The sequence below is a fragment of the Osmerus mordax genome, chromosome 11, assembly GCF_038355195.1.
Source record: "Osmerus mordax isolate fOsmMor3 chromosome 11, fOsmMor3.pri, whole genome shotgun sequence".
Taxonomy (NCBI): domain Eukaryota; kingdom Metazoa; phylum Chordata; class Actinopteri; order Osmeriformes; family Osmeridae; genus Osmerus; species Osmerus mordax.
Window position 1 is genome coordinate 5,139,483 of NC_090060.1, and position 26,662 is coordinate 5,166,144.

Genomic DNA, 26,662 nt, shown 5'->3' on the forward strand with positions numbered 1-26,662 from the left:
AGGCGGGCCTGCTTTTCTCCTCTAAATCTGGCAGAGAGCGAGAGAGACATAGAGAGAGACATAGAGGGAGAGAGAGAGAGACAGCGAGAGAGAAGGGGGCCACGTTTCTCCCCTCCTCGTGTCTCCTCTTCTCCCATCGTCTCCTCCCCCCCACCCCTCAGCACCAGGTTTAACTCCAGCGTCGTGTGTGTGCGCACGTGTGTGTGTGTCAGCCACGGGAGAAGATGATTGTTTTCTATCAGTCTGCCACCCCACTGTGATGGTTGAGAGGGGGGGGGAGCTAAGAGAGAGGAGACCCTCGCTGGGAGCGAAATGACACCATCACAAGGACCTCCTAGAAAGCAATTTCGCTGAGGAGTTGCGTAAGTGTGCCAAATGGTTTTTATCAGTCTTCTTCCCGCTCTTCTTTAAGGGAGTTCATTGGGGGTATTTTTTTGTGCCGATCACTCTGAGCACACCAGGAATGAACCCAGGGCCAGATAGGAGGCGTGGAGGTCTGTTTGGGGAGATTACCTCAAAACCGTGTTCACCTGCTTTGAGATGTGGGGGTGGATTTGTACGAATATCGGGCTCAAATACGGTATCAGTTTTGCTAGTTTACGTCCAGTGGAGTACTTGTAGTCGGCATGGGAACCTGGTCGTCTAGGTAGGGATATGTAAGGGATAATGCCCGACAAGGTGTACAATATCACCTGATAATGGACGATGCGGAGGCGTGAACCTTTGCTTCCATTAACAGGTGATATTGTACACCTCGAACGGCATTATCCCGCTTATACCATGGTCACTTGCCAACTGTTGTACAGTATGTTTGACAAGAAGATTTGCTAGCTAACCAGCTATGTCACTGTCCCAAAATCAATATCAAGATTTTCACAAACATTGGAACAAGTATTGGCCATACTCGAACTAGGCTACAGTACGACGGCAGCCTGTGGAGCGAGTTGAATAGCAAATGGATGTGAGATGATCGCATCAAAGTTGATATATTCTCCAAACAGTAATTAAATGAAGTATGGCATGTCGTGTTGGCCGAAGCCTGTCTGAAGTACGGTGCTGTAGATTGACTAGCAATGTGAATAGCGAATGGGATGTGAGATGAGAGGTTACGTGACACTAACAGTAAACTCAGAAAAGTTAAAAGAAATATTGAAGTCACTCATTGTTGTAATTACATGCTTGTTCAAATTTTTCTCAATTGTAAATGGAGGCTTTGACTCCGTCCCTGTTGTTATGGTTACTTATTTCAGACACTTTGTACAGGCTCATATACTATGTAGCTAGCGCAATAACGGTGAAAAGACAGTCTTGCTGCAATACGTAATAGGTGTCCGTATATCACCTGATAATGGACACCCCTGCAGCCAATCAGAAACGAGTATTCACCCAGACCATGGTATAAAAGGAGATATTTTGTAAACAACAATGATTTTAGTCACTATTGACTTTTTACTGACTGTACACACAGACGCATGGCTCAACCCCCCAAACCAGCCCCAGTCCCACACTCACTTGTGGGACTTCTTGCCCCCAGAGCCCCCCGGCCCGGCGCCACAGTCGTGGGCCTGGATGATGAAGGTGTATTCCTTCTGGAGCTCACAGTCCACCAGACCGCGGGCCCTCAGTTGGCCCTCGCCCGACGTCCCGTTCAGCACCACCGCCTCAAACGGGGCCTCCAGCCCGTGGATCTTGAATGCACAGATCTCACCTGGGTGGGGGAGAGAGAGAGAGAGAGAGAGAGAGAGAGAGAGAGAGAGAGAGAGAGAGAGAGAGAGAGAGAGAGAGAGAGAGATGGGGGTTAGTCAGATTGGTATTCAGTCTCACTCTGTATACGGTATGCCTCAGTGTGTTTGTGTGTGTGTGACCACCTCTATTAATTTTTTTTGTACAGTACAGTATGTTCTCCAGACAGTGTACCTGTCTCTTTATATGTGCGTATGTCCATGCACGGATGTGTGAACATGCTTTCAGCATCCGAAATGAACAGCACTGATGTTTCTATGGAACTTTGCCCATGAACAAAACAATACAGTATTTTACTGAGTCGATGAGTTCATGTAAACAAATCCTGTGCCATCGGGGATTTAGGTTTTTACTTTGTTTAAGTACCTCTGGTAATTCTTATTCCCCGAGAAGGTTCTGCTTTAATTTGAGGCGGAAGGAGAGAAGAGGAAGGAGCCTAACCATAACAACCCGGAGCACAGCTTTGTAGGTCAAGGTCGCCGTCTCTTCAGAACGCCGAACAAGCTCACTCATTTCCCATCGAGCAGAGCTCTGTCTAGGCTGCGAAGGACACACCTGCCCACACTCTCCAGACGGACGTTCAAGCTAAACACTGTGTTTTGTCACTCTAGCCCACCCAAACAATCAACATTTGAGTTACTAAAGCTTGAGGGGATAACAAATTCATCTCAAAGTCATTTAGGTTTGAAAGAGAGAGGGGGTAAATGTGTAAAAAAAGAAAAAGAAACAAAAAGCCCAGTGTGGTCGAGCGAATCAAAACAAAAAGAGCATTAAGCCGTCAGACACTCATTAACAGGTCGGACAAAGCGGCCCGTTTTGGAGCTGGCGAGGCGAGTGTCTTCAGAAGTGCGTGTTCTCTAGCGCTTGGGCCCGGGGGATTGGAGGGAATCACTTAGCGCACCAGTCGCGTACTATGACCTGCAACGGCTAATTGCGCTGATATCACTTAAACCAACAGGAGGGACTAAATTGGATTCCCAAAGAGCTTTGTGTGCGCATCGCTGCTGGCCAGTTCTGATAAGAGCTACTTTATTTTCTTCGACCCTGTTCCCTTTTTCCCCCTTTCTTCCCATCCTGTCATAATCCCCCCCCACCCTTCGAAGGAGGTGTTGAAATGACAATTTGTCAGAGAGATAGAGGAAGAGAATGAGAGAGAGAGAGAGAGAGAGAGAGGGGGGGGGAGAAAGGAAGGGGGGATACAAATACAGCTACATAAGACCCAGCGACATATTTCCTTTGTATTACCTGAACAATGACTTGATCTGAGTAAAATGGGCTCCAATAATGCACAGGAGCGTCCTCCGTGGTGTGTGGACCGAAAAATAATCACGAAAATGGCGGCAAGCAAACAGCGTGTGACGGGGTGCAGGAGATAAGAGGTAACTGTCTCAATGTGAGGTTTCTCATCTCAATGCCGAGGCACCATGAAAACAGGCAAATGAAAAATCCGTCACAATTGTGGAACAAAAAAAAAAGTCAAAGTCAATACTCACAAAAGAAGTTTCCCATTAGACGGAATATGCTAAAGATATGCTAATACTGACACAATCACCTCTGTGGTCGGCTGGCTGAGATATTTTACTTGATTTAATTTTACCTCGGGGGTATGGAGAGGGGTTTCAAGGTGAGGCGGCAAACCATCCTCTTTCAAAGTTGAAAGGACACACAAACTAGCGCAAGGCTAATCCTTCTCATTGCATCTTTCAGCCTGTGAGACTCCAGCTTCCCTGGACGCCGGATGAGGTTTGAACCAGGCGTCCTCGAAGCCAGCGTGGGGAACAGATGCTGGGCGGCTGGCACTTGGCAGAGGCGTGGAGATTGCTACGCTAATTGCTGCGCTAAATTGTTAGCTAAATATGTGTCTCCGTGTCACATTAGCCTTTTATGGGGTTAGATTTATGATCGGAAAAACACTGGGGCATAGTCCATCTTCGAGGAGAGACGGGCATGTCCAAAACTAATCGACGCAAATGAATGAGTCGTTAGTTTGACGGGGAGAACAGAAGGCGAGGTGGGGGGGGGGGGGGGGGGGGGGGGGGGGGGGGGGGAGGGTCCGTGCTCGGTGTCACTGGTGTCAAGAGATGGTGAGTTCCTGGGTGCCCTGAGGACGAGCTGGCGACCCGAACCACAACATGGCGTATCTAAGACTAACAGTCATTATCAGTAGTGGCAGAGCGCGGTGCCTGGCAGAGGGGCCTGTGTTCCTGTAGCCTGGGGACCGAGGCAGAGCAACGCGGCTGACGGGAGCGTGAGTCATTATGAGAACTGACAGAGTATAGCCGATGAGAGGGACCGGATCAAGAACACACACACACACATACACACACGCACACCCTTCGCTTTAGCATTCGCACGCTCACACAGGCGCACACATACACGCTATATGCCAGGCCTTAAGTGTGAGAGATGTGGAGGTGGAGACATCAGTCAGGGCACAGGGGCGGTGATGAGAGTGGAGAGGACCGAAAGAGAGAAGCGAGGGATGGTGACGGGGGAGATGAAAGAGAGGGAGTTTGGAAGGAGGGGAAAATGGGCCCTGCCTGAGGCAAGCTCTGATCTCCCTTGTTGGAGATTGACCAAAGCGTACATATACAAACATACAGAGAACCACGGTCACCCACACATACACCAACTCATAGTCTCTCTCTCTCATACACACACACACACACACACACTAAGCCAATACCCTAACTTTAATCATTTCTGACACGACTTTCATCCACAGGGTACAGGAACACGCACGACAGACAACGAGCAGATTAGATAGTACCCAATCACAGTCAAATCCAACAGTTTCAGAACTAATTAGAACTAAGTCTGAGTGATTCCAGCGGTACAGCCGTCCAAACAAGACGCCCTAGCTCCACTGTCTCCATGTGTTTGTGTGGCCATTAAAACCATTTTTTATCCACCCTCCATTTCACACTGAACACAAACATGCACATGCACACATTAGCGAGGCCCCGTCAACACTCACACACGCACTTTTTCCTTCCAGTCGCTCTCAGCTGTACTGCAGAGATATCCCCCCAAGCCCTCCACAGACAGGTCTGAAATTGAAAAAGCTGTAATTATGCTCTTCATGAAATTAGTCCGGCGGAAAAAAGAATAAAAAAAACACACTGCACTGAAGCTGTCCATATCCGAGATAAGAATGAATATAAATCACGCCTGTGTTTTCTGAGTGAAGAGACCAGGGTGTGTGCGACTGAGTGTGTGTGCGTACGTGTGTGTATTAAAGGGGCAATTCTTAATTAAAAATACACTTCTCCAACAGTATAGGAGGGGGACATGATTTGCTTGACCTTGCGATGACCCCCCCCCCCCACCTCAAATACAACCCCCCCCCCCCCCCCCCCCCCCCCCCCCCCCCCCCCCCACTCATCTTCTCACCCTTAATTACATAAAGGCTCTCAGAGGTAATGGCATCCCACTGTCTCTCTGGCAGAGGAAAACACACAGTCACACTCCAGGATTGGCCCATGGCTCCCCCCGGGAGTGCATGGGCTTTACTCATCAGTCAAGTCTGCACTCTGCTTACACAGGTTTCAGAAAGTAAAGTTGTCTTCTGAAACGCACTCACACCCATGTGTTGCACTCACACAGTGTGTTGAAATTGCTGTGAAAACTATCAAAATGAAAAATGGTGAGAATCATCTTTAACAGTCTCCTGTAATTCATCGTTACAAAAAAGATAATGGCAGGGATTCACAATTTTCACACATTAGATTATCATGATATAAAGGCACTGTAACATAATACCTTGTAAAAAAAACTAATATCCTTGATCAAATCCAATCTTATTTGTACAGCCCTTTTTACGTTATATTCTACTGTACGTCGTTTTGGATAAAAGGCATCTGCTGAATGACTGTATGTTTCTCACATTTCTATTATCCATTTCTATCCATCTTAACTCGAACTAAAGTTCTTGATAAAAGGCCCCCTGACAGATGAAGAGCCAGTAACAGAGAGGCAGGTGCTACTAAGTGCCGGGTACATTCGGCTTATTACTTCGAAGTATTGCAGATAACGCATACTTGAAAATATATATATAACAGCAGTAGAATGAGCAAGATAAATGTTTTTGTCTTAACATGTTAGCTGCACAATGTTTACCTAAAAGTAGTACAAGTTTGTCTACATGCAGTTCAAAACAGAATTCAGCATATCGTATGCAATTTACTTATTGTCTGCCTGGCAGTAGGCTAATCATGTTATACTGTTCTACATAGCCTACTTTTTTCAGCTCTGCTTGTAAATTTTAAATGAGTGGTATACACTTTAATTCTTTAATAAAAGAAACAATGAGAAAAATGCACCAGCAACCACCATAATCTATCAATGGAGAATTGCATCCCAACTGCACACCTAGTCGACCCATCAGGCAGGATCTTTGGAGCCTAGAGTAATCAAACCACACAGGATCTGTGGAGCCCAGAGTAATCAAACCACACAGGATCTGTGGAGCCCAGAGTAATCAAACCACACAGCAGAAACTCATCATTGCCAATAACCTAGGGGTTGTGCTGGTCGACGGCAGTGAATGCGCGCCACGTTATCTGCCTCAGTAGTGCTCCGGCCTGCATTATGAAATATGCACTCTTTTCTCAACCACCTTCCGCTTCCTATGAAATTCCTTCCGTTATCTGAAATCCTGCCATGCAACATGCTGAAATTCTCTCATAAAACATTTATATGCTTTTCAACCGTTGATACAAAAGGTTTTCATAATGCTATGAGAGAGCATTTGAACTGGGTTTGAACACACTTTATTTGTTTGTGTGATGCTCGTCAATAGGCCTAACTGTCGTGAGAGTATTTCAGTTGTGTATATGAGAGTATAAGTGTTGCTTGTCCGTGTTTCAGTATGTTAAACAGAAACATCATGTTTCTTTGTAAAAGCATTTCACTTGTGTGTAAGGTTTTCAGTCTAGTCCGGGAATGAGATTTGTTTAATATGTGTATGTGAGATGAAAACGACACATTATATTATCTGAATAATGTTCCTACGGCCCCTCATACAATTCCCTTGTTTTGTTCATTTAACTTGTCGCCTACAGCCCTGCAATGTCTCCTTTGGAATATCCAAGTGGCATATTGTACTGCTCCCTTTTTCGGAAACATTTCTGAATTTCCAAAACGTTCATGCACCCAAATTTTCTATTAAATCTCAGGATGTTGAGAGCATTGATTGCATGCATATTTTCTCAGAGGGGGACTATGTACAGTAGTCAGGCATGGTGATCCAGGTCTTTAATGGATCATCGCTGTCTCATATCAGCAACCTGTCTAGAGCTTCGCTGTGGTTCGTCGCAAACAACCTGAACATTTAAGCTACGGAAACCTTGATGGTATATCGCTCGTTAAAGAAATGTGACCGATTGACTGAATGATGCAATGGTGCAGGTTTGTCTAGGTAGGTTGGTATACTGTGACCCCCCCCCCCCCCCTCCCAAACCTGTGTGTGCGTGTTCATGTTACTACCCTGATGCATCAATGAAGGATCGGAAGCTGAGTTAGGTTTAACAACAGCGGTGAGAGAGTGCACTTGTGATACGACTCCGAACAGGACGATGTGAAGTTCTCTCTGCAGTCCTATTTACTCAATGAATTCATGAGTAATAACATTTGAACAAGGGTGGCTGGCTGGCTCTAATTAGACTGATGTCTCGCGCTATTTTAAGTGCGTATATGCCATGGCAAGGCATCTTCTTGATGGTGGGAATACGGTAAACCCCTTTCCTCTGAGGTGTGGATGAGCCACATACCTGCATATACGCACAACTACACCTCTGGATTGATAGCCTTTATTCCAGTGGTTTGGAAAATGAATAACATGAAGACATCTCTGATAGGGAGGTCATTTGGGAAGAGGAGCAGCACTGCTTTAACATACCCATCTCCCTCCCAACACCTCAGACAAAGGCAGCTTCCCCAGACAGGAGAGGCAGCAAAATGGCGCCATAATCTAATCCCGGTTAAATGAGGATACGTAGCTCAGAATAAACACATGTAAATCAGATTGTATACAGAGTCCAGAGTTTTAAAAGTAGTCGTAAAGGAATAACATGTAAGTTTAAGTGACCCACGCAATTTTGTTGGCAGCCATAGCAATAACATTTCCACAAGATATGGAGTTTTCTTTTCACAAATAAAGACCATGACAATTATATGAGTTGACTATGAATAACCATCTGTTGCTATGATGTCTAAAGACATATTATGCTTAAACATAATAGCAACATCATTATGACATGTACCGTTTATGTATCAAATCTGCAGTGTTGTGCCAATTGTATTGTGAAGCCCTTTGAACCATCTCAAATAAACCTGTTCAAGGCAAGGCAAAACATTGTAATTGTCCATGTTCTATAGAACAGGACTGACCTTGGTTTCAGGACATCCATTCAGAGATGGGTGGAAAACAAACAAACAAAGAATAGAAGCAATTATTTTAAATAAAACACAAATCCATTGATCCTTCTCACCACATCTCTTCATAATGGCCTGGGGAAAGGATGTGCCCAGGCCTTGGCAAGGCCGGTTTAAGTTCAATGTGTTCAAATATCTGGATTACAGGTTATGACCCTTCTTAAGACCCTCAAGACAGTGATTATCCTACAGCCCTCATCCTCCTTAAAGTGGACTTCATGTAAGACAGTGGTTGACCTTTTGAACCTGCCTCCAGCCAGGGATATATTCTACTGCATCGTGTATGGATAGAAAGAAAAAAAAGAAAAATTCCAGTATTGCATCAGCTTCCTATTGACAAAAAAACAAACATATTGTAATTCAATGGATGTGTACAGCAAAAACATATTTCAGGAGTAAAACCCTTAAGATAAGGAGCCCCTGTGAACTTTAGAAGAAAGTGTGCTTTGGTTCTCTCCAATCCCTCCCCCAGTACAAACCGGCCAATGAGATGTGGCCATGTTTGACTTGGAAATGATTTGAGAATAACCGAGCCATCATCAAATGGTAAAGGAGCCACGCTTTTAAAATGGTGTAGCATACCTTTTTAATGCTCAAGATGACCCCCAAGGGGGTGTTTTGAGTCCTGATACAATCTTTTATTATTATCTGCTACGGTCTTCTGGGAGGAAGCCATTCCACTATCGATCATGGTATTGTCTGTGTCAGGTGTGGAGCCTCCCCAGCTGTTTACCATCATCCCTACTAAGCACCATGGGCCTTTCTCCAGCAGAACATATTAACAGCCAACAGAGCAGTCACATGTGAAGCCATCTTCAATAACACTTGGCCAAAAAGGCCTGGTGAATATTTTAGATTTCAGTTTTTAAGGCGCAAGCTAAGAAGGTATTGTGTATGATGTGGGTTAAGTAATGATTCGATGTAAAAGCTTTTTGTCCGGTAAACACAGACTGTTCCTTGGAGTCAACCACTGTTATGCTGCTAAAACTGCGCACTTGTAGTCATTGATTATCTGCTGCACTTTACAGTCTAGCACGTAGCACCAGATAAAAGCATCTGAATAAATGTAAATGTGAAAAATCTAATTGGGTATTTACAATTCAATGAAGTGAGGCATTTTGATGGGGTGAGATTTGCTCAGGAGTGCTCAGCTATGTGGCAGACATCTAACTTTGCTTCTTTTCGATGCCATGCCAGAGGGACCAAAGTGTAGCTAGAGCATTAGCAATACAGAACCTCTTGCTGTGAGAGCAGATTGCTAAACTGGGGAACCGAGTCATGTCTGCCGTGTGGAGGTTTACCTTGAGGGGGAGACGGGGAGAGGAGAGGACGGGGTGACAGGAACAGGGTGGAGGAGTGACACAGGCTAAAGATAGCTGTTGAGCAAATATTTGTTGGAAGAAAACTGCAGATGAAAAAGCTTTTTTTTTTAACTGTTGTCATCCAAACCTAATCACAGATAAGAAATATTCAAACGTATTAGGTGTGAAACAGGCTATGACAAAACAAGTCATTTATATCTGAACAGAACTTTATGACATAAGTCCACTCCATTAATTATAAAACAAAGGGATCTCCTCATCCACCAATATACTCTAATCCACTCAACCTCTGTTGAAACGCCATTATTACAACAATGTGCAGGTGGACAAAGTCTCACCGCTAAAGTATAAAACCTATTACTCCCTGTGGACAGTAATATATTCCCCTACCTCAAGACTACAATAACAAGAGCTCTGCAAAGAACAGAACTTAAGCACAAAGAACAAAAGGGTAATATGCCTCAAATGATTAATACGTGTGTGTGTGTGCAGAGGCTGGGGGCTTACATTGTGTGCATGTGCCCCCCAGTGTATTGATTGAGTGTGTATCTGTGTTGGTCACATGTCAGGAGGCTTTACAGAGTTCAGAAGTCTTATTTGGAGCAGCTCACAGCTTAGACCGGGTGATTTTCTGGCCATTGAAATGCTAAAATATGCAAGGCCTTTATGTGAGTCTGGTTCAATTGAGCTCCTGCATACACACCGTGTAATCCAAACTAAAATGCTTAGAGGCAAAATGTTCTCTGGGCTCTCATTGGTGAGAAGTTGGGTTGCAGAGGAAAAAAGTTGTGAAAAATGATTCAACTTTCTCCACTCAGGTCTTTTGGCACCACTGGGCCACCATCGCTCATTGATACTGTTCAAATTGGGCCAGGGACTGGGGAGAGGAAAGATAGGGTAGGCTGTGCCAAATGTGTGTGTGTGTGCAAAGGAAATGGAGAGAGGGGAGAGAAAATGAAAGGCAGGTGATTATGAAGGGAAAAGATGCACATCACAGCAACTGTGAAAACTCACGAATGCTCTGTGGACTGGACTTCGTGCTAGGCGTACACCTGTTTCTGCTTTGGCTTGTGTGCGCGCACGTGTGTGCGGAGGAGTGGAAAGGGAGGATGGAAACAGTGGTGAAGGCAAGGATGACTAGCCCCTCGCTGAGGTAACACCTGTCTCCTCTCCCGTGCAGGCGTACGCAGGTTTGTGTACTGTTTGTGTGTTGGTGGGTGTTTTGTGCATTACCTTGCTTTGCTCTTTCTGGTGTGTCTTCATTAACGCTTCCTAACGTGACAGCCAGAACAGACTTGACACCAAACCGAGCAAAACCACTTCAGTGCCCTCCTCTGACCTGTTCCTGTGTCAGTTTGTCCCCTTCTTCCCCTCTTCTTCTCTCCTTTTACTCAAAATCCTACTTCCTCTTCCTCTCCCCTGAAAGTCTATTCTCTACAGCCCTCCTTCACCTTTTCCTCCCATCCACGCATATATATTCCTGTTTTATCCCCCGTGTGCCCTCCTCAGCACCAGCTCCCTCCAGCTTCTTCTGACTGTTCTCTAAATCACTCCCTGACCTCGCGCTCTCTTTGCGTCTATATTTCCTCGCTCTTTCCCCCGCCGCCCCACCTCTTCTCACACCTCCTCCCTGTTCTCCTCTGCCAACGTGTCGTCCGTCTTTCCTGTTTTACGGTCTCTTATGAATTGATACTCCGTTTTTTCTCCGTCCCCCCCATCCCCCCACCCCCGTCTCTTCATACCCACCAGTTCTCCCATGATCCTTTGCAAAGAAACGGAGCAGTATCTCAGGGTGGCAGGGGACAGACAGGCACCTTCCCCAAACTCGGGCTATTTAAACACAGAGAGCCTCTCGGTGGGGACATGACTGCAATTGAAGGGTGATTAAAGACGGAAACGCAAAGAAAACGTTTTAATCTTTTAACCGGTGTGCGATTAAAACAGCTCTTCTTGTTAGATCCTGCATCACATTTTCCATCATGTCGGTTCAGATGCGAGCACTCTGCCTAAGGAGAAATTCTGGTTTTGCAGGCCAGAATAGAGTAGCCTAACTTTAGGTAAACTTCTCGTCGAAACTTTCTCAAATCATACTTTGCAGTCTATAACCATGTGCTATTACATTGGTGACAAGCTGATAGCTTGGAAAAAGAAAAGAAATCCCACCATGCTATTGTTCTTATAATTTTTCATTGACCTTCAAGCCTACAATTACTTACTGTACGTGGTATAGCAGAAGAATGAAAAGGTAAGCCCATGCTGACTCTTCAAAAAAAAAAAATTCTAACCCATGATTTAACCACCGTTGAAAAAATAAAACCCAGTGAGTCTGATCTGACCTTAACCTCGATGATAACAGTACTCTGCTGGACATTTTTCCATCAGTAGTGTCACTAATATTCCAAAGTAAACCAGCAAACTTCACGGAGCACAAAGGATATCCCCTGCCAAGACATGGACAATTCCCTGATTGGAGAAACAAAAAGGACATTCTGACACTGTATTTGGCCACCATTTTGTGCAACCGTGTTCCTGTTTCAGGAGGCTGGTGAACTTTTTCACTGATATGGTTCAGGAATTGATTTGAAGCTAAATAGCCTTGACTGTTCTAAATTATAATCTTTGGCATGTTGTTAGTGCAGTAGGCTATCAGAGGTCAGAAAAACATTTCTGGCTGAGATGATCAAAACAAAGGTTTGAAAACAAGAAAATGCTGCACATTTGCCAAACAAAAGGTAAACTTTTGTTTGAAAAAAACAAAAGCCTGAAAATATGCCAGATGCTTCGCTAACAAGCTATGTTACATGCCCTAGCATTGTTTCTATTACTGCTGTCACTACCAAGGCAACAGAGGCTCATTAGGACCTAATGAAGGTGTGAGGTAGGGTATTAATGCAAATGTATTTTCTCGACTAGTTTTTTTTCTCCCCCTGCACATTTAGACATTTACAGTCATTTAGCAGACGCTGTTATCCAAAGCGACTTACAGTAAGTACAGGGACATTCCCCCCGAAGCAAGTAGGGTGAAGTGCCTTGCCCAAGGACACAACGTCAGTTGGCATGACCGGGAATCGAACTGGCAACCTTCGGATTACTAGTCCGATTCCCTGACCGCTCAGCCACCTGACTCCCCCTGCAACCACATCAGAGGTCAAAGATATCTAATAATACCTTGGCTGCGTGAAATGGTAGCCTATTACACCATGCTAAGAGTTAGCATACAAATTATCAGTTTAAAAAAGGGTTTGTAAAGTTGGTGATACCTAGCATAACATTTTCATACAAGGTCTCACAAATGGTTTTAGCGTGATAATTTAATAATAGCAATTCATATAAATGATAATAAATTTCATCAGTAAAGACAAGCTGTATTTCTGAGACGTTGATTTCCACAGTCTCTTTGCTTCTGACCTCGTACATTTGCAACTTCAACGTCTCCTCCACGCTCTGAGCTTGCTGTCCATTCCCCATTTCAAACACTCCGATCGCCGACACAATCCTGCCAGCTAGTTAATTAGCTTTAGCGTTTTTACAACCCTTACATTACCTTTACTGCAGCTCCTTACATGCCACATTAAGTACAGAATAGATGCTGTCAGCTCGTCTGGAAGCAGCCATACTTAAACCACAGCCACCGGCTCCAGAAGGCTCCAGCTCAATGGGCCTGAAGACCGTCGGACAGAGACTAAAGTGAACAACCAAAGGTCACCCGAGTGCTTATGCTGGCTATTTTGTTCTACAGTGTACAGACCTGTAGGACACAAAGGATGACACCGTTCGGGAGCTTCCTCCTCAAGACACAGCCAGGGGTGTCGAAGTGGACGGGAACGTGGGTCTGACGACCCAGGGCCCCAATGGGGGGAGGGCACTCGATAAGCCTGGAATCAAAATTAGCTGAATGAAAAACAATGGGGGGGAAGTGCAATTGCAATCTAATCGTCGGGCTCAAAACTATTAGCGGTGCCCCTGAACACAGCACTGGACTGCACCAACTCAGACATACAATGGTGGGCAGGCGACTACAGCGACTATTTTCTCATACTACAGGTAAATCAAATGTTTTTAAATATGTAAGCGCAGTTTGCATAGCTAGGCTAGTTTTAATTCACTGCTCAGCATAGACTTTGCACATTTGCACTTATTATAACCACCTTGCAACTGCCTACCCTCACTGTTTCATTAAATTGGTCAGTGAGTATTGTGTATAATATATTTTATTATTATGATCTTATCTTTTATCTTTTATTGTTATTATTGTCCGCTACTATCTATTTGATTATTAAAAACTACAATGTTGTAGGTAGCTCAGCGAGACAAAGCTTTTCATTGTACTAGTATACTTGTGTATCCATATGACAATTAACTTGAATTGAATTGAAACTTCAAGGCCGTAGGTAATGATACAGATCATCGCTTTAGACCGCATCACCGTTTGAATGCATTCTGTTTTCACTTCAATGAAGCAGCTGTCTGCAGCAAATGGAAAGCAGTTGGCTGACTCTTGCATGATGTTCTGACAAACAGATCAATACATGAAAAAACTCCCCCAACGTGTTGTGCATGTAAACTGTTTTCAACGAGTGAAGATATATATATAATTGTTTTCCAGCAGCACCTTAAAATTCCAGATTTCAATGGATGCCAGCAGCACACTCTGAAAGATAAGGTATTGTAACACTGATGAAAATCACTCCAGGAACGGCGGGCCAGCAGAAATGTCAGTTGCAGAAATGTCATATTCTTCTGAAGCTACGGAGGAGCAACGCATTTTAGATTCAGACGTATTGCCCTCAGCAACCACTTCAAAGGCTGCCCACTCAAAAACAACTCCCTGAGGTCTATGCACTGTGTGTGCGCGTGTGTGCGATTGTACAGTAGGTTGAAATACAGTACACACGTGTGTGTGTGTGTGTGTGTGTGTGTGTGCTTGTGAATCTATCCCCTAAAGACTGCTGCAGACCAGATTGGTACAGCATGGGATTTTTTGCAATCTGGACGTCCGGTGTCACGGAGATGACACCGGCACAAAGACATGGTCGTCTGGTAAATGTCAGCGTGTCACCGAGGAGTGACACCAGTGATCTGAGCGGGCTCGGGGGGGCTGTCCTGTCAGCCAGGCAGGAAGACGCGACAAGGACAAGCTCTGTATAAACAGGCCTAATCCTCTGCCTCACTGAAAGAGCTGTATCACAGCGAAGGGAGGCAAGGGGGAAAAAGGGGCTTGGCGGATGTAAAATAAAACGGGAGTTTCAGAGAGAATCAGTGATATATTTGTAGCGCTTGTCAGAGGAGGTTGCATTTCAGTCGCACAGCTTTTAACCTGTGTGCTGAGTGGGCATGTTGAAGAATGTGTGTGTTGACTGAAATAGGCAAAGATAAACATGGATGTGAATGCAGGAAGGCATTGTAGCACAGTGGGGAGCACACAAACATACGTGGTTGCCTGTCCATCAATAATGCAAAACCATTTTGAGTCTAGTTTTATGCCCCTGTTAAAGAACCCAGGGTTGGACAGATGCTAAAGATACACACACCCATGAACACACACCCATGAACACACACCCATGAACACACACACACACACCTGTACAAATTGAGTATATAAAAGAATAGAATGGAAACTTGATGCTTGACCAAGAGAAATACATATGTAGACGCTGATCCAATTGAGTTTACATTGATGCCTGTGTAAAGTGTGTGCATGTGCGAACAGATGTATGTGTATGCCAATGTGTCAAGAAATGGGAGGTTTCTAGGGGACACTACATTTAAAGACATCTGCCCACAAAATGTTGGCAACACTTTACATGGCTACATTAACTACCATGTAACTACTACATGGCAATACATATAGTAACAACATTGTAGCTACATACTGTAGGAATTGCTATTTAGGTAAAAGTTATTACGTATTAGCGGCATATGTTATTACAAAAGTGTATGAAGGCACAGTATGGGGGAACGGTGTAGGAGTGTAAGTGGATGTTGTAAGGGCCCCCCCTTGTGGGGGTGGGGGGTGGGGGGTGGGGTGGCGGGTTCTGAAGGTTGTTACCAAAACAAGATCAGTGTTTACATGCACTTGCCCCTGGAAGCCTGTACCGCTTGTACAACTACAGCAAACAAGTGTAACTATAAAGCAGTTCCTACTGAACTACAAGCTTGCTACTACAGCTACATGCTAGTTGATGCAACTTTAATGTGAAGTATCGCCACAAAGTGTTTCGTCTGATTATTATAAGTCCCTCTCCTCGATGACGACACAAACACAAACAGACACGCCATACTCCAGACGTCATTTGCAGCAACTGCCCGGCAAATTCACGAGGGGGAACTTCTGTAACCGGATTACGGTTACAGAATTGATCCTTGATTGAGGCTTTGAGTGTTTCGGAAGATGGCGAAGGGTCATTCGCTCCGCAGCGTGGCCTTTCTACCTCCCTCGGAGGAGGAAATAAAGGTCCACAGGTGGTGAGATGGGAGGGAACAATGATCCTGTCCACTCGGTGGGGAAGTGGAGGAGGTCTGGGTTTACCATGAATAGAAAGAGCGAAGGAGGGCGAGTAGAAGATGGAGGGCTAATTATAGATTGAGGATGACGTCGCCTTTTATGGCCGAGGAGAATTAATTAAAGGGTGGTGTGAACCAAGGATGGGTGGAGGGGGAGACAGATGGCGGAGTTACGACTGTTCGGCATCTACTTCAAATCAATGTTGAGAAACAGAGAGAAGGGAGAATTGGGGCTGAGCAAGTGAGCACGAGAGTCTGTGGGAGAGGGAGAGACAGACTAGTACAAAAAAGGATAGAGAGAAGGGGACATAAAGAGAGGGAGTGTGAGACGAAAGAAAGAAAGGGAGAAAGAAAAGGGAGAAAGAGAGGGAGAAAGAGAGATATATGTGCCTGTATATCTGACCCTTTGTACTATCTCCCAGGGCTGTGTTTATTGCATTGTTGAGGGATCTGGATGACTGCAACAGGCCTGACATTCTCTAACTTCATTTGATTTCATTGGATTTTCCATGATTTGATCTCCACTGCCCTGCAGGGAGTCACTATATCTCAAAGTGGGAAACTCACATGCAAATACGATTTAGGGAAAAGTTCTCATTCAACATTCTCTGTACTTCTCAACCTGTATAGGTTGACACAGTATAAAACTAAGTGGGATAGAACACACTAGAATAAAACTACATTGAATTTTTCACATGTTTGTGGTGTCAGATACACGTATGTGATAAACATTAAGTAAAAAGAAAGAAAATACGAACACACATGAGAATGTGTCACTCTTTTTGTGATGGACTGGTTACTCTGTGTGTTCTATGCTTTATGCATATTTGCTTGTTTAATTTGTTTGCTTCCTTCTGCATGTTTGTTTTGTTGTTGCATATTTTTATATTTATTAATTATAATTATTATAAAATTATAATATATTTATACATCATTGTAAAAAAAAAGAGTTACTGGTAAAATAAAATACAAAACCTTGCATCTGCATCATATGATGCCATATTATTACACATATGCCACCATAATTAATAAAGGATAGGCAGCTTATGTCCAATGTGCATCCACTGGGATCCACAGCAGATCAAATGAGATCCATACAGTGCCAGATCCAATGAGATTCACACTAGTTTCCCCTGCTACCCATGTAAGCAATATGCCTCTGATTAAGAGTCACAAGTTAGACTCCATTGTTCTGAGCGCAGGCAGCAGAAGCAATTAGTTCATCAATATAAAATGAAGTACCAGTCAATTATTGTGTGATTAAAATCATGGCTTCATTTGTAAAGAAATTCATTCATTTGACGCATTCAGGATGGGTGCTTGAGAGTGCAAATGGAGAGACTCAGGCAAATGCCTCTCTGAAGATAGAGAGGAGGGTGGAGAGAATGAGAAAGAGAAAAGAGAAAGAGAAGAGAGAGAGGGGGAGAGAGAGAGACAGAGAGGGAGAGAGAGAGAGAGAGAGAGAGGAGAGAGATAAAGAAGGAGGGGACAGGAAGAGAGATGAAAATATCTAGAAAACTCTTTACCCACAGTCAAACAGACTAAATGAATGAGTAGAGCAAGTCCGTCCAATGCACTGGGAAAGACATTGGAAAAGTCAGACAAGGTATAAAACATTGATTTATCATCAGTTCCAAAGCCCAAAGTTGGTTCAGAGGAAAAGCTTTTTGTCATAGCTAAATTTCACACACACACACACACACACACACACACACACACACAAACACACGCACACACACACACACACACACAGACACACTTAATACAAGGAGATACACAGACATGTCAAATATACTACCACTGATGTCATCCCACCACTCACCCTTACCCTCTCTCTACCTCTCCATCTCTCTCTCTCTCTCTCTCTCTCTCTCTCTCTCTCTCTCCTCTCTCTCTTGGGAGGGTAAATAAATGAACTGTTGTGGTTACAGTTCCATTTCCAGTTTGATAACAACTCCAGCCTGTAAGCCTTCTGTGAATATGAAATTCAATACAAAACAACATCAGACAAGACTGCGCATAGTGTTTTTTAAATTAAAATAATAACGGTGGAATTGTGTCACACATTACACCCTACTGTGGAGTTTATAAAACATCTCAAATATATTCATATTTTCATTATTATATATCTCTCATGAACTCACATTGCATATACCAGATTGCATGTTTGCTAGTTTTGGAGTGAACTCTCTCTTTATTTATTTTTATTAACCACAGCTTATAACTTGTAACTTGGATCGCAATGGCATCCAAGGGCTAGGCTACTTGTTGATAAAACACCAGTGCATCAGCCAGTTCATTGGTGATAACATTCATGACATGTCCCACCAATGTATAATAAAACCGACCCCTCTGGACTAACCTTTAGTTTTATTCAACATGATTGAATTAGTGTTTAAAGAATAATTATTCTCGTTCCGTAAGAGCATGCCCCACAGTAATATATGGTGTTTGAAGTACAGTAGAACTACATACTAAACAGTACATGCTTGTCCAGAGGCAGCTGTAATAAATATGCCAAAGAAGTACACAAAAAAACAACTGGATCATATTTCTGTTGCTAGTATATTGTTATTCATGTTATTTGAAGACATGCATAACAATATACTAGCAACTCAAGGTACAGCTACAGTCACTCCAACATTAAGGACATGTTGTTCTCTGGTACACAGTTAAACATGACAGACAAAATGACAGACAAAAGGGATTCACTTAGTGCACACACACACACACACACACTGCACATACACAAACACTCACACACGCATGCACTCACACATGCCCAAACCGCTAACTTGAAAAAGTACCTCAAACACGAATAAAATCAGAAAAAAAGGTGCAGATTATTTTCTGTCAAAAGGGAAAGGAGTTTGAAGTGCCCCTTCAAAGTATAGGGCTTTAGGGGGAGATTGACGTACCGAGTAGAGAGACTTAGAAAATGGTTGCCGTGAGCGATGGCAGTTTTTCTGGATGTTGCCACATGGTGACCAGTGCCCACAGAAGCACAAAGCATTTTACTGTTGTGAGGCTCTGAAAGGAGACATGGGATGTGCCCAGAGGGACAGTGGGCGGCCCAACTCCAAAAGGCCATTAGCACACACACTGGGCGTGCAATTGAGGTGGTGCTCGCAGACACACAAACACACACACACACCTCATCAAAAAGAGCCGTGAACATTTGGTATCGATCCAAAAAGATCTCAACCTCACAGACTTTCCCTCACGGTAACTCCACTTTCTCCCATGCTCTGTGTCCCTCTCCATCTCCTCAGCTGTCGGGCTGGATTCTCCCGGCGACACGTTGGTGTCATCTCTCGGTCTCTTTCTCTCTGTCATCGTGGAGGGCGAATGGAAACGCGTCCTGACATCCAGAGAAGCTGGATGAAGTGTTATTCTAACAGCAGCACACACTGGCCCATCCCCCCCGATGCTAATAAAACAAACACCATCTCTCCTATCATCTCTCTCATGTCTGCAAACACAGGGAAACAAACCTAGAGACGACTCAATGCTTCAGTCACAAACTGAAATCCACTAAAACCAATTTCAACATATTAAAGTGCCAACAAAAAAAAGAAACTGAATGTGCTTGGCTAAATAAACTAAATTAGGTTTGTTGTTCCGGGGGCGGAAGGGGCAACAGCTGACATATAATCAAAGCTGTGTTTCTAATCTCAAAATGGCAGTTTGTTTTTATATTCAAAAATATGCTTTTCATCCCTTAAATTACAAAACTCTGTATACTGTTATTTAATCAATCTCCCTCCTTCTGTCTCTCTTTTTTCCCCTTCTTTTACACACTCATGCGCTCCCCGCCTGTATCGCTACACAGTGAGTGATTTTTCCAATCTTCATTAAAATGTGGACGTTAATAACACACATTTATAAACAATCAACTGGAGGCTGAAGAGCTCCCATTAGGGCATTGCTGAGTAGCAGTGTGACACACTAGCAGTTTGCATAGGATGATATGAGCGAGTCTGTCCCTCTGTAATAATCCCTCACTTTAATAATAACATACCATCCTTAATAAATCCCCTGTGTTTACAAACACAGCCCAGAGTATTCACAGCTCTCAGTCAACACAGGGGGAATCACAAAATGTGGGAATTTGTGCGTGTGCGTCATTAAATGGTACACACATACACACACCCAATCACACACGAGCACACTCCCAGTCCCATACAGTACACGTGCATACTCACACCCATGATCACTCTCTGATGATAGGCCAGTGCTGCTTCAGCTAAGCAGCCTGTCGTTGAGACACAGAGCCTCAAACATCGCAAAAAGGGCCTGATGGCTACAACACTGGCTATCTATCACCGCGGTGTAATGACCAGCCTGTGGACAGGCCCCAATACAAACACTCTGCACAGCCATCATTTAGTGAGCCATATCGATTAACCCTCTGTAATTAACACATGCTCCTACCGGGAATATATCAGTGCTGATGTATCACTTTAAAGGCCAGAGGTGGGATGAGTTGGTAGTGCACATGGGAAAAATGTATTAGGTAAGGGGGACATGACTGTGTGTGTGTGTGTGAGTGAAAAAGAGAGAGAGAGCGAGCAAGAGAGACAGACAGAGAGAAATAGAGAGAGAGACAGAGACAGAGAGAATCCGAGAGAGAGAATGAGTGTGTGTGCATGTTGCTTCATTAGAGCAGCGGTACTGATGGTTCTAAGGACAGATCAACTAGAAGGGTCCAGGTCAACATTAAGAAAGTGCTCCGTCGCGATGAACTCACACAACCATAACGCTCCACTGAAGTAACATAAGCCGGCAGTTACAAAGAGAAACAGGATTGTTGTTCAACAGTATAGGTGAATAGTAATTCATTTATTAATTAAAGAACCTCCCAGTTCGTCTTGTTCGCGCAACAAAACAACCAACCACATAAGTTATTTTTTTAAAGAACGGCAATGGATTAATTTCAAGATAAACATCAAACACCACACTGTTCTAAGTGAATTTTTAAATACCTGCAACCAACACCTTAGACATAAATAAATGTGAGAAATTGACACCAAAGTGCACGTTCCCCGAGTGGCGGAACACAGATGCTGCTCAGTGAAGAGTACTGAGGTGTCTCATCCTCCTCTCCTTTCTTTACCCCCCTCCCTCCCACACACACACAAACACACACACACACACACACACACACACACACACACACACACACACACACACACACACACACACACACACACACACACACACACACCCTTCACAACCTGACAGCCAAACAGCTAAATCTAGACGATTTCATTACTCCAAACTTTATGCTATCACGCTCACTCTTACTGGAATCTAATTATCTGCTTAATTTAATCAGCCAGGCTTTCATTAGCCAATTCATATATTTGAAGTCGCAGGTTTTTACCTCTGCTGTCTGCTTGTCTGTAATAAATGTTCAGTCTGGGAAAAATAAAGAGAAAAGAGAGGTCTTTTTGTTTTGTAGTTAAGGGTCAAGCATGAAATGGAGGTTATAACTCCAACAATGGAGCTAGCACTGTGATTCAGCACTGTGGATTTAATAACACGCACACGTAACATAGATATATATATATCTATAGATATATATATATATAATTCTGGCAGAAAGGAGGTGTAGCTACTGTAGCTCATCAACCCATGTGTGGCCACTAAAGCACCACCCTATCACCTGCAAACTGATTGGCTGATTGGGTTTCAAAGCAACCAGGCAGTGTTAGTTTTGGCATTAACTATTGTTTAACCATATTCCAATACCGATAATAATACATCGTAGCAACATGGGAATTGCTGTGTCCTTAAACGGTGTGATGTGTTGGCGGTCACAAAAGTCTACAAACATGGCCCAGCATGGGGGAGGGGTGCAAGGGACAAGTGGATGTTGTACAGAGGTAGTAAGGTAGAGAGGTGGAGAGGAAGAGAGGTGGAGAGGTAGAGAGGTGGATGTTGTACAGAGGTGGAGAGGTGGATGTTGTACAGAGGTGGAGAGGTAAAGAGGTGGATGGATGGACAGGTATATACTGTAGATTGAGAGGTGAAAGGGGAAAGGTTGAAGCGATGTATGGGTGGCGATATGAAGTGTTGGAGAGATGGATGGATGAACCATGAGATGAAGGAAGCGTTGGAGCAGTCTGAGAAGGGCAGCAGGGGCTGGTGCAGTGAGAGATGCCCGGAGGCTGCAACCTAGATGAACTGCAGGTGAACCTGAGGGGGGAGGTAGACGGGCCCGATGAGAAGTCTCCCTCATAATACTCCTAAAGCCATTAGCCAAATGCAAGAAGGTAGAGCATATGGAAAGCTGGGTCTATCTGGACTGTATGTGTGACCACGAATGCAGTTGGCAGAGAACGGACAAATTAATCTTTCATTATGTTGAACTCCCAATTTGATTCTAGAGGTTGCCTGGCTCTTTGCTTCCATTCACCTTTCTTATTTTGATGTTTTTAGAGAGAATATAAAACAGTTGCAAAAGTGCATAAATCTACTGACCAAAATGTCTACTAAAAGAAGCGCTGTGACTGTCAGATGGTCAACATACTGCCATGTCAAATGAAGTCTTTCTTCATAATAAAGTTAAGGCTGGCTCAAGACGTCCCAAGGCTCATTTGTTAGGTGTTGTTTTTCCTCTGAGCTCTCTCCAGACGTATTGAGCTGTTGGATCTTTCTGGCTGTGGACTGGGCCCCCGCATACAGTACCATCCTTTACGCTCTGATTGATCACATTACAGTTAATTAAATATCGGCAAATCGCTCCCGTCCCAAGGTTGGACCATTACGGTTTACACGCCGGGCACATTTATCACATCCCACATCTCCTTTGTCACAGCGACTCATCGCCGCGTTGAGCGTGTCAAACGGCGGATGATGAACGCTCAGACCAATCATTTTTCTCCTCTTTTTGGGGAGGGGGGGGGGCTCATGTTTTAGTCTTTCACTCTCACCCCCCCCCCCCACACACACACACACGCACGCACACACACACCACCCCCACATCACTTTCTCTTTGTGCTTTATGCCCTGGCTTTTGGATTTGAATGAAATATGACAGCCTCAATGAAAGACTGCGTCGCTGAGGCTCTCTTCACTGTTCTCCACTGAGCGTGTAACTGTCAGGATCTCAAAAGGGATCAGGCGAGAGGAAGATGACAGGGATGAACCCAGAGCACCGCAAAGAAAACACCCAAGTGAGGACAAATAAAACACAATCGCTGCTTGGAAAAGCCATTGTGTCCCACTAATATACTCCCGTCTGCAAGGCGACACCCTAATCCTGACATCCAGATTGCTTATGACAAAAAAGATGGGATGCACTTTCTCTCAATAATGCACAAACCTAACACCCCTCTTGTTCAGCGCTGAGTTCCTGACTCTCTTTAGTCTCTGGGGCCTTTACAAAAGGACACTGGAGGAGACTAGCAGAGCGTAGATGGGTGGACACTAGTTGTAGTCCACCAGGGAGGACTTGCCCAGTCATTCAGAGCTGAATGCTTTCGCAATTTCCTCTGGTGAGCTGCAAAACACTTTTTTTTTGGACGACTGTTTTTTTTTTTATTGGGAAGAGAAGAGGAGGTGTCCAGGGGATGTTAAACCTACAACTGTGATTAAATGCACAAGATAAAACACACCGACACTTGATGATTACTTAGCAAGGGGTGACGGCTCCAGTAAATTATTCTGCTTAAAGCAGCCCGAGATGGGGGGTGGGGGCGGAGTCTCTGGAGACAGGACCACCTTTTATCATCAGGCTTTTGATGGGCCAGCCATCAGGATGAGGACCCTTTTGAGTGAGTGCGTTCACTCTCCTCGTGTTAGTGCTTGTCGCTTTGGCACTCTTTCAGACAGCCGACAATAACACAAGAGGACCCCTGTGTCACTGCCAAGTGCGGGGTGAGGCTTTTACGATGGAACACTCTCAGCTAGAGTGTTCCAGTGTATCCCTGAGTGACATCACACCGAGGACCTGTCTTTTCCTACATTAATGGGACTTGTAGTTTTATGGCTGTGCCACAGCGACATAAAAGGGTCAGACTAATAATTCGGTTGGTGTCTGTGTCTCAATTAACCCGGGTATCACTTCAATGACTGTAATGACATTAACCTTTGAGGACAGCCACACCCTGTCTAGCTACCGTCTGTAAACACACACACACCTTTTAGTTTAGCTGCGGTGGTCACACTGTAAAATCATGGACAAACATGCAGTACATGAAACATTTTTATGCAAGGATTTGCTCACATGATTTGATGAACATCAAAATGGGAGCATGATCATTCAAAGGATCAAGAATCACATCTCTGATGAATTCTTTATACAAAATGGCATATGGCTGCAACTTACAGTGCGGTTGTATAATCTTGCCTTGCACTATAATTCTTTTGAGGTGCTGTCAAAGTTGGCGTACGCCTCATGCTCACAGCTCATGTGTAATTAATGAGAATGAGAATCACGCAGCGCTCAGTGAGCTCGCGTCATCGCAGTGCGCACGTGCCGCTTTCCATCAACCGAAGACGTCACGTCAGACAGACATCCCCAACTACAGACACCGTCAGCGGTGTCACACCTTGATCCAGGAAGTAACGCCCCATCGTCCCCATGCTCTCTGCTCCCACATGCAGTGCGAGCATCCCCGCACACGATGCTCTTTTGAACGAGGACTGGCGTTCCACGGGTGAAGTTGAGGCGCGGCGGCAGAAAAGCACTCGGGGTGCCATCGGTGGACGGAGGAGAGGTGGGCGTGGGAGGGTCAGAGCAGGAGCCATGGGGGTGATGGGGGTGATGAAGGGGGGTCAGAGCAGGAGCCCATGGGGGTGATGGGGGTGATGAAGGGGGGTCAGAGCAGGAGCCATGGGGGTGATGGGGGTGATGAAGGGGGGTCAGAGCAGGAGCCATGGGGGTGATGGGGGTGATGAAGGGGGGTCAGAGCAGGAGCCATGGGGGTGATGGGGGTGATGAAGGGGGGTCAGAGCAGGAGCCATGGGGGTGATGGGGGTGATGAAGGGGGGTCAGAGCAGGAGCCATGGGGGTGATGGGGGTGATGAAGGGGGGTCAGAGCAGGAGCCATGGGGGTGATGGGGGTGATGAAGGGGGGTCAGAGCAGGAGCCATGGGGGTGATGGGGGTGATGAAGGGGGGTCAGAGCAGGAGCCATGGGGGTGATGGGGGTGATGAAGGGGGGTCAGAGCAGGAGCCATGGGGGTGATGGGGGTGATGAAGGGGGGTCAGAGCAGGAGCCATGGGGGTGATGGGGGTGATGAAGGGGGGTCAGAGCAGGGCCAGGGCCAGAAAGGGGCGGAGGAGGGGCTTCAATGTGAATGGAGACATTGTGGCTGGTTCGACACGGCCCTCATCTCGCCGCCAGAGCCTCCAGACACTGCAGGAATGCCCCGAGTCCCTTCTGCTGACACACACCTTCACACTCCACGAGCCCTGGGCATGGACATGGGAGCGCGAGAGAGAGGGAGACAGAGAGAGGTGTAAGGAGGGGGTAAGAGACGGAGGCTTATGCAGGAAGAGAGGCGTCGGTCCAACGATTTAAAGGCGGGAAAAAGGGAGAGATATGGAGGGAGGAAAAACAAGGGGGGAGCGAGGAGAAGGGATAAGGAGGGAGGGAGGGTGAAAAGGGGGGATAGGGATTTCCAGCAGTGAGGATCTCTTTTCTTCTTGGTTTTTAGTCCCCAGATCAACTATCTCTCTCAGAGTTGTACGTCTATTTTACGCTCCAACGGGTGACAATAATTTAGGCCCCCAGATATGCAAATGTCCTTAATTGGACTGTCACAAGCACCCAGGCATCGTCAACCTCTCAAAGTGACAGAGAGGGGGCATGGAGCAGATTGGATTTTGGCGGGCAATCGTGTACACTCAATTTCAGTAATTCTGCGAGCTCTTCTCCGTGGACCATTCCAACATCCTTTTACAAGATACAGCTAAATTGCAAACAACTCCGAAACTCAAAGAAAGCATCCCTAAATTCAATCACACGCCGCACGCACCTCCCTTCTCATCCCATCCTTCCACATCTAAACACTCCTCCTTTGCATCTGATCCTTCCGTCTGTCACAATTAAACATCTTGCTGTTTTGAAGACAACAAGTTGAAACCAGTGTGTGTCCCTCCCCCCCCGGCCTCCGGCGCCTCCACCCAGATCCAGCCCTGCCCTGTTCTCCCTCCGTCAGCCCTCGCCCTGCCCGCCGGCCAGACGGAGCAGACGTGCTCCTCTCCTGCCGCTCAGATCAGATGTTCTTGTTTTGAGGGGATTGGGCGGACATGGTCTGCCCTGGGGGTCAGGGACATGTTTAATCCCTGTGTCAGTGACATTCCAGGAAATTGGACCGGCGCCTTTCTGAGAAGCGGGGATCTCTTCTTGGCATTTTGTGCATTGAGAGGGTTTGTAGGTACAATGTGTGATGTGTGTGTGTCACTTGGATGTTTGTTAAATTAGGGAACTCACGGTTCGCTTGAAACGGACATTCTATACCTTCAATTTAGCATCTGACACAATATTTATTCATTCGTTCTTTCATGGACTTTTATCTCTTCATAGCACATATCACACTCAAACTTACCTAAATCATTAAGCTCGATATGTTTATTGCACCCAAAATCATACCTTAATCATTCCATTTAAATAAGATAAATTGGAGCTATTCCAAGATGTGCTT

The 26,662-nt window shown here is 45.1% G+C and overlaps 1 protein-coding gene across 1 annotated transcript in view; it reads right to left on the bottom strand.

Moving 5' to 3' along the window:
• Positions 1 to 26,662, bottom strand: part of LOC136951961 (calsyntenin-2-like) — a 137,532-nt gene that overhangs the window by 43,472 nt on the left and 67,398 nt on the right. The window contains exons 3-4 of the mRNA XM_067246629.1: positions 1,513 to 1,708; positions 602 to 642 (exon numbers count right to left, since the gene is read on the bottom strand). Coding sequence (XP_067102730.1) covers positions 602 to 642; positions 1,513 to 1,708 — 237 coding nt within the window. The remainder of the gene's footprint in view (positions 1 to 601; positions 643 to 1,512; positions 1,709 to 26,662) is intronic.